A 12,920-nucleotide genomic window follows, 5' to 3' on the forward strand; every position below is an offset into this window, starting at 1 on the left:
AAGTGGGCCGATCAATCAACTTACTCAGCAATAACTTGAAGTGGTCCTGGGACATCGAGCCCACCCCCAAAAAGGACCAAGCCCCTCTGCCAGAAAAAAAGACCCCTGTTACATCAACAGGCCATGTTGTAGGCCCATGCATCTGATGCAGCCATAGACAGCACCCGACCTCTTTCAGTTCAGCTGACCACACGCCTCCAGCAGCAAAAAATGGCAGCCGACTCCCGTCAACCTATCTGCCAGAAACAGCCCCAGCCCCATTGACAATGGCGGATAACGTCACAACTCCACTCCTCTCTGACAATTAAAGACCACACCCATTATAATGGGAATAGAACAAACAAGCACTGGCCTTGCATCACTCACGCTAACTAAACACACCCCTCTCCATGCAGATCGGTGTCATCAACAGCTTTCCGTGTAACTCCTTTGTAATGAATAGGAACGCCACTGAAAAAGTTTTAATAGTTCTAATTCATGCTGCTGCCCAAAATTACCCTGACAGCAGAATGAATGAAACTCCATACAACTCACTTATATTTTATTTTCAGTTAAAAACAGATCTATCTGCTTGTGTTCATTCTGAGAGACATTTTTTTTACTATGTCAACATGGTAAAAAAGATTACTTGCTCTTTGTTACTTTGCAGATTTATTCTGTATATTCCTCAAAAGGGGAAGCTATAAACTGCACTGTATTTATATGCAGTGGGCCCCACATGTCTGAGACCACATTCCCATTCTCGTTAAGGCATACGCGGTCTCAGACTTTTGGGCCGCACTGTATCTATTTTCTTCCTCTCAATGCGGCAGGGCCCCATTTGTGTCTGATAGTATGACATTCCCCTGTGAGTGCTAGAATTTGCACTGGTGCGACTTGGCGGCTCAGAAAACCCGCAGCCAACAACTGTAGCCAGTGGTGGTCTGTTCGAGAGGTGAAGTTATCCTACACAGGCGGCATGGGGGCAGGGGAAGGACATGGGGTCTCTGTCTCTCTCTCTCTCTCTTCATCTACCATGTCTGTTGTTTCTCTCTTTGATTGACAGGGGCTGAAGACTAAACAGAGCGTCTGCTGTAGCTTGTGAACAGATTGTGGGTCGTCCGCTCTCTCTGGCAAATGATTGCAAACACTTGCATTCTCAGTCTCACTTCTGTGAGCACTGAGCACATCATTTTTTCAATTAGTCTTTCTTTAGTCAAATCATACTTCTTTCTATAGCCAGTGCTGTATGTTTTTTTAAATGATCCCTTCACATTCCCAATAAGTCAGTTGCAGTTTGTCTAAAAATAAAATCTTGACACAATTACTGTGCTCACCGTGACATAACAGGCAGGGACTCACACAAAAGTTTTCAGAGGGCAAATAAAAGAGTCACCAATCACTTGAGTTCCTTGGCATCTTGAAATGTGTAGCGTTCACCTCAGCATTTATGAATCACTGTGTCTATATCAGGTATTTTCTCCAAGGATTTCACGATGATAAGACATGTTATGAGTGACGTATAGGTGAGGTCAGGGGGTGTAATGTTCATTGTGTTTATAAAATACACCATGCTGCTGGTTTTGGCAGCCTGTGCGTTGGCGAGAACAGCAGCTGTTCTGAGAGCTGCTGTTCTGACAGTGGGACTGTGTGTGTGTGTGTGTGTGTGTGTGTGTGTGTGTGTGTGTGTGTGTGTGTGTCTAAGAGAGAGAGAGCGAGTTAGAAACGCTGCTAGTCCCTGATAGAAGCATGACGAACAGAGGAGTGATCTCAGTAGCCTCCTGCTCCCTCTGTCTTTCTCTTCCGATGTGAATCCTCAGTGTGTTCCTGCTGAGGAGCTCCTGTTTCTCCTCTTCATACCTGCCAGCAGGACAAACCCTGCCGAGCCAAGACATTAAACTGAGCCTCGAGTCAGTCAGTCATCACCGGCTGGTTATGTTTATTTACAGGAGTAATCCTTGTTTTCCTAAAGCTTTAACTAAAGTGTATTAAGTGACACATAATGAGTGTGTTCTCAGCCAAGGCCCTTTTAATTGTTGATTTGCTGCTCAGTTAACGAAGCACTGAATGACAGAGACTCGGCTGCCTGAGCTAAGCTCCCATGTTGAGATGCATTGACTGACATGTTGATGGTGGAGACGGGCACGTGAGGTGTTCAAGGCAACTTTCTGCCAGGACCCAAATGGTTGATGGTTCCAATAACTGCTGTGCTTTTTGTTTGTTTATTTTTCGAAACAGCAATTCAAGAAAAATCTTAAGGGAGTCAATGGAGACAAAGACTTTGACCAGGACATGTTGGAGGACATCTACAACGCTATCAAGTAAGCTCACCTGACGCCTGTTAGTCTGCATTTGTCATAAAGCTCCAAAATAATTTCACATTTCATAGTAAACTTTTTTCAGAGTGTTTGTTTCATTTCAATGCACTTCAAGCAAATATTTAGAAAATCTGCCAATGGTGCTCTGATGTGGTCACTATAATTGAGATGGAACTTGAGAGAGGCATAGTTAGATGTGTGATTCCTCTCTCTCTCATTTGGGGGGGGGACCAAAAATGCATAATCATACTTCCTCCTATACTGAATCTGTAGGTGTGTGTAGCTCAGTTTCACCGCATGAAAACTGTAAAACCATAAAACACAGCGGCATCACAAAACAGTAGAGTGAAATTTCAGAACGTGTAGATTGACATCTTCATGCATGCGCACCAAAATATATATTGGCATCAACAGAGAGGTAGTGATAAAAACAGTTGCTCACATCGGTTGCTCTCTGGACACTAAGCCCTTTCACTCGTAAGCAAACTTGCGCCGACGTTACAGCTGAGATGTTTTTCCCTCTGCAGGAATGAAGAGATTGTGATGCCCGATGAGCAGGCAGGTTTAGTGAAGGAGAACTACGTGTGGAGCGTGTTGCTACACCGCGGTGCCACACCTGAGGGTTTCTTCCTCCACTTGCCACCTGGCAGCTACGACCATGACTTGTTCACCATGACCTGGGGTCCCACCATTGCTGCCCTCTCCTACGTCTTTGACAAGAGCTTGGACGACAGCATCATCCAGAAGGCCATCACTGGCTTCAGGTACATAATATACACTTTGAATAAGGATTTTAAAGTACAGCCAGAGATGTCGCTCTTACTTCTATTGTTCTTGAACATGATATCATTGGATTTAGTGACAGATTACTGTGCCTCATGATTTCCTGTTTGCACTGTTGGCAGAGGTCACAATTCATCATACATTCATCATTTCAAAATGACCGCACGCTATTTAATATATAAATACTGTATTTCATTTAAGCTGCTTTCAGACATGCACTAAAACTCGGCAGAAAGCGACTGGGGGGTTAATGAAGAATCTAACGCACGACAGAGGCAAAAAGAAAAACAAACAAAAAGAAAACAATTATCGCCTGGTGAAAAAAGCAGTGTAGAAGACAGTGATGAAGATGTCAAGAGAATTTCATCTCAGATATCAACAGAAATCTATTCAGTTCAAATGGCTGGTTTGAATATTTCAGGAGTTTCTAGAGGGGATTATTAGATTTGGGTACCTCTCACATTTAAAATGACACGAGTACTCAGTGGTACTGCATAATCTGTAGCTCTGAAGTAATTTGGTCACCCTTAAAAATACAAACTTCGGTATCCAGCCATTAAAGGGATAGTTCACCCAGAAATAAAAATCCACTCATCATCTACTCTGAACTATTCCGATGGAGGGGTTGGTGAAGTGTTTGTCCACAAAACACTTTAGGAGTTTTAGTGTTGCAGCCGAATCAAATACAATTGAAGACATTGGTGACCTATCTTCAGACGTAATAAAACCGCAGAAAAAGCATTACATGCCTCCATACTTCTCCTGTGGAGTCATCCAACTGTCCGCAAGCCCAGACAGTTGGAAGATATCGGTGGACTTTTAGGTCAAAAACACTTAGTAAATGACCTCGTTTTGAGTCTTATTTGAATGTCTGGAAGCATTTTTTGTTGAAATTTTTTTTAGGTCTAAAGATAGTTCAATAATTTATTCAATTTGATGGATTTGGCTGCATCAATGTTTACCACTGAACCTCTGAAAGTGTTTTGTGGACTCAAGCACTTCTCCCACCCCTCCATCGGCATAGTGCAGAGTATATAATGAGTGGATATTTATTTCCGGGAGAACTATCCCTTGAATAGAAATCATTTAAATCTCTTCCCCTAATTTGCTAAATAGTAATAATAACAATTACTAATTAATAACAATAATAACTGTAATAATGTCTACCTATTAATATTCAACAGTAGACAAGACCATATACCTGAAATCTTTAGGAATGCATCATGTGAGGTGTTTGTGTTTTGAAATTAATATTTATGTGTATCTTTTTTCTTTGCAGGAAATGTGCAATGATCGCTGCTCACTATGGCTTCAGTGATGTTTTTGACAATTTGATCATCTCCCTCTGCAAGTTCACCACTCTGACCAATGAGGTGCGTTCATAAACATTGCAGCAGCCTGATGTGCTAATGTGGTTCAGTTTTTTTTTTTTTTTTCAATTAAAGTTGGTTAGTTGATGTTTTCCACAGCTGCACATGTTACAGTGAAATTATGTTATCATTTTAAGTAAGAAACAGGATCCCGCCCCTAACTGCTAATGGACAAGTTAAAAAACATAGCTCACTGCCCAATGTTAGAATATTTTATATATTACATTTTAATTTGAGGTCCTAGTAATCTAGTGATGATGACACCCCCCTCTGATATGGTGGATATGTTGTCTTTAGATTATTCAAGAGTTTATTTAGATGATCCTTTAAGAAGCAAAATATAATAAGAAATGTGATTCCTTACTCTTACTGGAGATTAGTGGAGCTCAAACAATTATCACAACACGGTATGCTGTGGTAACAGGCAACACATTATCATCAATGCGCACCAATGTATATATCATCAAACGAAAAAACAAGTTATGTAAAAACAAGTCAATGCTCATAGCAGGGTCTCAGATAACTGAATTTTCCATGTGGAGGCCAAGTGAGTTATTATAAGTGGGCATTCAGATTGTCAATAAATTCTTGCAGTTCAAAGTGCAAGAGTATCAATATTTGTAGAGTTTGAGAGCTATTGAAATTAGATTCCTCATAAAATGTATTCAAAGGTATTAAAGTTCAGGATTTCAGAAATGTTCTTTAACACCATTAAGTCTTGGTGACAGGTGCAAAGGATCCAGAATCCCAATGAGTCTCATACTCTGTCCAGTCACTTTATTAAATCAACATTTTTGTTTCCTGTTGTCTTTTCTTTTCAAGTAATGTTACTGCTAAATCTAGGTCCCATTAATTGATTTATTATGATTAAAACATGTTACTAGGAGCTATTTAAATACATCTAAGAAATCTGGAAAAAATAATGATACAAATATCAATAAATTAAGTTTTCCATCTGTCCTCAGCTGTTATAATCAAGAAAAAGATGTTCGATTTGATCCTATTTGGTATTAGAAGGTCTTTAATTTACCTACACACCTATACCAAAAACCTATACAGTACATATTGTTTGGAACCTTTAATTTGCCAAGCTTAACAGGCAAGGCGATTTCAGAAAATACAAAAAAAAGATACTTCATCAATGACAGAGTTCGACACTGCTCGGCCTTGAGACGTATAAATACACTAACAGTAAGAATGCATGTTGATGTGCCCTCTCCTCCTGCAGTCTGTGGAAAACCTCCCGACAGTGTTTGGCAGCAACAGTAAGGCGCAGACAGCAGCCAAGACCGTGTTTGACCTCGCCCATCGGCACGGCAACATCCTGAGGGAGGGTTGGAAGAACATCATGGACTCCATGCTGCAGCTGTTCAGAGCCGAGCTGCTGCCCAAAGCCATGGTCGAGGTCAGGACTCCATCTTTAAACTCTCAACACTCTTTTCAGTTCTCTCAGTGATTGTGGCTGCGAAGCATGCTTCATGGACACAGTCTGTGTTATTGCCTCTGTGTCATAGAGAGAGAGAGAGAGAGAGAGAGTGACTGCATTCTAGATATTCTGCTGCCACCTACTGGTTAGTTCTCAGACACTGTTCTTGTTGCCTCAGGTGGAGGATTTCCTGGAGCCAAACGGGAAAATTCCACTTCAGAGAGTGGAAACGCCATCAAATCGGTAATCATAAATCCCATCCACCATGGTGCTCATATTTCTACACTACAAGATAGTAAAACACTTATCACAGTCCATTTTTTACAGAAATGGCCACAGTTGTGTGTTTAGCTCAACATTCCAGCAAGGTTTTTTCTGATGTTTTCATCAAGTAGAAACCTTTTTTTTTTTTTTTTTAAAGGAGAAATGTATTTTAGTGAACAATCATGACCAGCAGAGCCTTTAAAAAGAGTATTAAATAATGAAATTGTTTATAATATAATGACAAATGTTTACTGTTCACCACTGTTACTTGTCAGTGGTGAGTCTGCAGTGTTGAGCTTTGTGAACTGGCTGACTCTGAGTGGAGCCGAGCAGTCAGGCCTTCGAGGCCCTTCCACAGAAAACCAGGAAGCTAAGCAGGCCGCCATCCTCTGCATAAAGGTACTGAACATTAAACATAGTGCCTCACGTTGTCTGTATGTATTACAATTTAAAATGTACGAATTTTAAATTTACGAATTAAATATTTTGTTTTCCTGTAGATATCATTAATTAATTATTGTTTGACGGTATTTTGCAGTTATACTTTGTGTACTATATGCTTGACCTTTTTTGCCGTCTACCATTCATATATTTTTCTCTTGATAAAATTTTTCGGTTTCTCTCTTTGCAGCAATGTGACCCAGAAAAGCTGATCACAGAGAGTAAATTCCTACAGTTGGAGTCACTACAGGAGCTTATGAAGGTACTTCTTTCTTACTAACATTTCTTATTACCATAGAGTTTTTCTATAAATGAAAATGTTTGTAAATTCGTCATAAAGTTTGATATGCACTTGAAACTTCAATAAAAAATATTGTTAAAAAAAAACCATAGAGTTTTTCTCATAACTGCCTGGAAAATGCATTTGCTGGAAGTGCTTTTTTGGCTTGTGTGGATGACAGTGGTGTGATTACTGAATAGATAAACTAGATTCTCCTCGTCAGGCTCTGATATCAGTCACCCCAGATGAAGAGACCTATGATGAAGAGGATGCTGCCTTCTGCCTGGAGATGTTGCTGCGTATTGTTTTGGAGAATCGGTAGGAAGGAGAATATTACTGTTATGGTCATTTGTTTTTGTCCTAGTCATTTTTGACACAATGTTGTTGTGTGTTGTGTAGGGACCGGGTGTCCTGTGTGTGGCAGACAGTGCGTGACCACCTCTGCCACCTCTGCGTCCACGCCAACGAGAGCTGCTTCCTAGTGGAGAGGGCCGTGGTGGGACTCCTGCGACTAGCGATCCGCCTGCTCCGACGAGAAGACATTAGCTCTCAGGTAAACCATACACACGTACCTGGACCCAGTCACTACAGCAGAGTTGATGGCTTTGGTGATCATCTAAGTTGAGGTAGAAGTAAAGTACAATAATATATATATATATATATTAACAGGCCACCTGTACACAGGTATTGTGTAACTATTTCATTACTTAATTTCAAGAGTTTTTCAACCCAGCTGATGTTGAAACCAGATTATTTGCCGCTTAGAAACAAACCACACAATTTAAACATTTGAAGTCAAACAAGTACTCAAAGAATAGTTTCACAAGCATCTTAAAACTCAACAAATCAGTATTTTGATATTAACTTTGCAAAAGGTCAAATTAAACTGAAGTGGTATACTGTGTCAATAAACCATTTTTTGAGTCCATTATTTTGTTAATAATCAGTAAGTAAAGATGCATTAAAGTTACTGTGAGATCCTCTTCCTTATATTCCAGCCTGATCATCTCTTTCCTTGTTCACCCACAGGTTCTCCACTCCCTGCGTCTACTGCTCATGATGAAACCTCATGTGTTGTCCCGGGTCAGCAGGGAGGTGGCCTACGGCCTTCATGAGCTACTGAAGACCAACGCAGCCAACATCCACTGTACAGACGACTGGTACACGCTCTTCTCCCTGCTGGAGTGCATCGGAGCTGGAGTGAAACCTCCGGCTTCCTTCCAGCTCTCCTCCACCACTACTGACAACGACACAGGTGAAACATTTCTCTCAGAATGGACTTTGTGTCTGAGATTCAGGAGATGAGCACATACAATAGAGGGGTCGCCTCTTTTTTGTTCTTATTCCCTTCATTCACTTGAAAGCAAAATACTTTGTCTATGGTTTAATGGATACGAAAAAATACTTAATATATATAGAATGAGAATATTGCAATGAGAAGAAAGTTAAAGATAATGCTCATAATAAAGATTGTAAAGGGTTGTTGATTATTCAAGAAACAAAAAAAAAATAACCAAATAACAAATTGCATTGTAGCCAAACAAATGTTTTTTAAATCCAATTCAATGTAAACAGTCACACATTACAAGCCTTATACAAAATAGTCTAGAATGTTAAACATGGAAGAAAATAATTTAAACAACTGAAGAAATCTTTTTGATTACTGTATGTCCACAGGTGCTCTGTCAGATAGCGAACTGACCTCTCATCATCCCAGTGAAGTGAGTTTGGACCGGGGCTACACGTCTGACTCTGAGGTTTATACTGAGCACAGCAAGACCAGGATGTCTCGCTCCACCACTGATGTGGATGTAGCCAGCAGCGGATGGCTTGTGGTCAGTATATACACACATGTACATGTGTACACTTGTACTCATACATATAGAATACCAGTGCACAGAGGTCAACTTCAGTCACAGGAGTACAGTGTCATGTAAAGTTCCATTTATTCTTCTAATGTTAAAAAATACATTATGTTGGGTTTTTGTCAAAATATTCAGATGACTTGAGGTTGTAATAGGTTAATATATTTAATCTAAATAGATACAGATCTCACATGTGTATGTATTTTATACAATACAATACAAAATATTGGACTAATGTTTATTATGCATATTTGTATATCTGTGATTTGTATTTTTTACCAGGTTGGGAAAGATGACCTGGACTTAAGTAAGACCCCTCCTTTGAGCAGCAAAGCCCAGCTAAATCACCCACTGGTCAACCAGTACAGCCTGACGCTGGGTCAGGACCTGGGCCAGCACGACACCAAGTCTCTCATCAAATGTGTGGAAACGCTGTCCTTCATCGTGCGAGATGCTGCCCACGTCACCCCGGATAACTTTGAGCTGTGTGTCAGAGCTATACGAGTGTTTGTGGAGGCCAGCCTCAATGGAGGTGAGCCACGGAAAAAACGTAATCTTCTAAGCACTAACTGATACATATGAAGTGATAATATATGAACAAAAAAGAGGAAAGTATTACAAATAGTTTTGTAGTAAAGTAAGTAAATTAAGAGTTTTGATTGGTTCACTATTAAATGCTCATTTCTGCTCACCTCATTAATGGAGTCCTCCTGTGATATATCACTTTTATAAAGTCTGTAGATTTATGAGAGACAGACTCATTTAGATATTGACCATAACGAGAGGTAGACTCCACATGTCCACACTTAGTAATTCAGACATCCCCTTAGAGATAACTCATGACATCATCAGGGTAAGTTGCGGCATCTGACAAATCTCCTCCAGAGCCACAGGGAGCAGAAATCAGATCAGAATAGAATTCATGTATAATTCATCGACCACACTCAAACTTTAATAATTTTTGATCTTTGCCATGTTCTTTCTTACTTACTCCTGACCAGAGGACATTTTAAGAAAGAAAGGTTTGTGAATATAAAGTTGCAGCAGCTTTAGATTTAAACAAAATTAAATTTCTATTTAAGTTGCCAACTCCAAACTAACGGGTAGTTTGATTGTTCCTCCTTCAGGAGTAACTCTCTCCCCACCTTCAGTCTGCTCTTTGTTGTGTCCTCCATGTTTCCACCCCTGTCCTTCCCTACATTCTTTCCCCTCTTCCTCTCTCTGCCCTTTATCTTCCTTGTCATCTGCCCATCACATGTCTTCTTGCCCTTTTTCCATTCAACCCTCCTTGTGCTGTTTGTGATCTACAGTAACAAGGTGATTAAGGCTGATACATGGCAGTGGCAGCTGAAGCCCTATTCATTTTCGCCTAGTGCCTCAGGCCATTGGATCCATGCTGTCAACAGAGCTTTACACTGACTAACAAAAGCATCAATGATGGTTCGATCAAAGCAGTGGGCTGATTCATGGCTCTAACCCGTGTGAGAGGAACAGAAAGTGTAAAACCTGTTATTAGTCTATTGAGCTTTTGTGCCCTGACCTCATCTTAGGGCGTTAAAGACGGATTCGAGATAAACTTTTGGAGAGCTTTTGGAAATGGCTTCATGGTTGTTTAGAGGATCAGGATGTCTTTGGTGTTTTTGCTTTTTTGGGCACAATAATGGACTGTACCACTTAGCACAGGAGTGGGCTGTAAGGATCAGTTGTAGCTCTGTTTGATGTTTGTCCTTGGGGTTAGGGGTTAGTCTTATTCAGTGCTTCTGTTGGTAGAATATCTGCTCTGATTTCTACTTGGGTCAGCCACATATAATTTAATGATTTAGTCGTGTGAATATAAAATTATATCAAACAATAAAACCGTGCGATAATGCTTCAGTAGCTACACCTGTGATAAGCAGTATCTTGCTAAGTAGTTCTGCTCTGTATCACTTCCTCACTGGTGCTCATGAACAACCCAGAGCTGCTCAGTTTATTTTCTCCCCTCATTACACTGAAACACACCAAAACCACAGACAATGACATTGAGGTAAACAAATACATTTCTACTGTACTGTACTGCTGTTCAAACAAACCAAACAAACTGCAAAATTTGTTATCATTGCCAATGTTTCTGTGGCAGTATGGACTTCTGATCTGCCCCAAGATTTTTAATAAATGTAGACAAATAAAAATATTAAATATCGTTTACACAACACTGGAAGTTGTGATGAAACAGAAGTTCATATACCAAACTTACTTAACACTATGTTTACCCAGCTGTAAACTTCAACTGCCTCCTCAAGAGGTTTTGTTATGTTAGAACAACCTCATACTACTTCCCTCTGTGATTGAGAACAGTTGTAAACCACACACAACACACAACAAACCCATGTAAGGCTGCTGTAGTGTTTAGTTACAGTTGAAGTTAGTTTTTTACTATGTAGTTAACCCTTGTTATTTTTCCAGCTATCAAACATTGTATCATCAAACAGCCGACTTTGTACCAGTGAGCATCAACACACATTCAGAACCACAGTGAACAAACAGGACATGTTGCTGCTCTGGTGAAGAAATGAACGAGTGAAACACAAGTCTCAAAGCTGCTACTTGTGAAGCTGTAAAGAGACATTTGAATTGATGTATGACTAAATAAAACTACCAACTCTGCTATTCATAGTTTCTAAACAGGTTGTTCAGTTGATCGGTAAGACGATAGATAAAGAGAAGTGTTCAAATACTTATCTGTTCATTTTGTTTTGTTATTTGACTTTACAAGAAAATTTTGGCTACCACTTTTCAACAAGATAATTAGGGTAAGCAAGCAGCATGGAGCTTAATATTAAGCACACATTTAGAAATTTCTTGTAAAATGCAGAAAGGATAGGGAACAAAACCAACAGTCATACATGGTGTTGGGGGTGTTTGTCGTCTACCTACTATTCAATAGGGATGGGGGAAAAAATCGATTCAGTTACAAATCGCGACTCTTGTGAATGACGATTTTAAATCGATATGCTGCCTCCCAAATCGATTTTTAAAAAATTATTATTTTTTTTATTTTATTTTTTTTAAAACATATTTATTGGTTTATACGGGGGGATATATGGGGGGGGGGGCAACTTCACCGCAGAGTATGTTGACCAGCTCTTGTTTTTGCACAAGAATCTAAACATACCCAAGCACTAGCTTTGTATCGCCTACATGCAAACAACAATAGCCTACTTTTTGTTTATTTCAAAGTTTATATTTTAAGTAAACTTTTATTCATTCTATTTAATTTACCTTTTATTTATTGTTTAAAAGTAGCCTAAGTGGCATACATTTCTTAATCTGTCAGTTTGTGTGCAGTTGACTGGGGCTATACAATAATAGGGCACATTTTTATTTATTTTCTCTATTGGCTGCCCGGCAGTCGTTAAGTTAATGTTAATATTTGAAATAAAACTGGTAAAGCTCTAAGTGAATTTGACTGTGTTGAATTTGAAGGTATGATTAAACATTTTTCCATGGTCCAGTATTTAAAAAAAAAAAAAAATAACCAAAAGAAATCCCAGGAAATCGTAATATCGAATCGCAATACTTACAGAATCGCAATACATATCGTATCGCCACCTGAGTATCGTGATAGTATCGTATCGGGAGGTCCCTGCCGAATCCCGTCCCTACTATTCAAGGAGTAGTACGTACTGGGCAGCAGAATAATCCATTTCAACGTTTAAAGTGAATTCAACTTCCTATAAACAATATCCTAAATGTGCATTAAAACAGGTTGGTTTGAAGTCACACTGTCAACGGTCAATTCTCTCTTCAGTCACGGGACCTCTACGGAATTTAACATTTTGGAAAGAATTGTAAAAATTAACCAGTTGACTTCCTACATGTAAAAGGTCTCTCAATGCCTCTCATGTATAAAAGAAACTTCTACTTCTTACGATCAATAATTCTTCAACAATTTTCTCCCTCAGGTTACCGCAATCACGACAAAAAGAAGAGTCACAAGTACGGCCCCAAGTCCCGGCTGATGAAGAAGGCCGGCGGGAGGGAAAAGGAGGGAGCAGGAGGCGCCAGGCGCGGTGGCAGCCGGGCGTCCAGCCAGCGTCCGTCCCGTTCCCATAGCGATGAGGAGGAGGACGAGGGAGTCCCAGCCAGTTACCACACGGTGTCATTACAGGTTAGTCAGGACGTAAGTACAACAGCCCTCTTCACCCTTCTACC

The 12,920-nt window shown here is 40.0% G+C and overlaps 1 protein-coding gene across 3 annotated transcripts in view; it reads left to right on the top strand.

The window, feature by feature from the left end:
- gbf1 (golgi brefeldin A resistant guanine nucleotide exchange factor 1) overlaps positions 1-12,920 on the top strand; it is an 82,098-nt gene that overhangs the window by 59,841 nt on the left and 9,337 nt on the right. For 2 of the 3 annotated variants that reach the window (XM_061087132.1, XM_061087133.1), the window contains exons 21-33: positions 2,218-2,300; positions 2,825-3,061; positions 4,360-4,453; positions 5,679-5,855; positions 6,055-6,119; positions 6,416-6,539; positions 6,772-6,843; positions 7,085-7,179; positions 7,261-7,414; positions 7,891-8,116; positions 8,539-8,696; positions 9,009-9,258; positions 12,671-12,888. In XM_061087132.1, the coding sequence (XP_060943115.1) occupies positions 2,218-2,300; positions 2,825-3,061; positions 4,360-4,453; positions 5,679-5,855; positions 6,055-6,119; positions 6,416-6,539; positions 6,772-6,843; positions 7,085-7,179; positions 7,261-7,414; positions 7,891-8,116; positions 8,539-8,696; positions 9,009-9,258; positions 12,671-12,888 (1,953 nt within the window). The remainder of the gene's footprint in view (positions 1-2,217; positions 2,301-2,824; positions 3,062-4,359; positions 4,454-5,678; positions 5,856-6,054; positions 6,120-6,415; positions 6,540-6,771; positions 6,844-7,084; positions 7,180-7,260; positions 7,415-7,890; positions 8,117-8,538; positions 8,697-9,008; positions 9,259-12,670; positions 12,889-12,920) is intronic. The other variant, XM_061087134.1, reaches the window with a different exon arrangement.

The sequence above is a fragment of the Limanda limanda genome, chromosome 15 (genome assembly GCF_963576545.1).
Source record: "Limanda limanda chromosome 15, fLimLim1.1, whole genome shotgun sequence".
In the NCBI taxonomy this organism is placed as follows: domain Eukaryota; kingdom Metazoa; phylum Chordata; class Actinopteri; order Pleuronectiformes; family Pleuronectidae; genus Limanda; species Limanda limanda.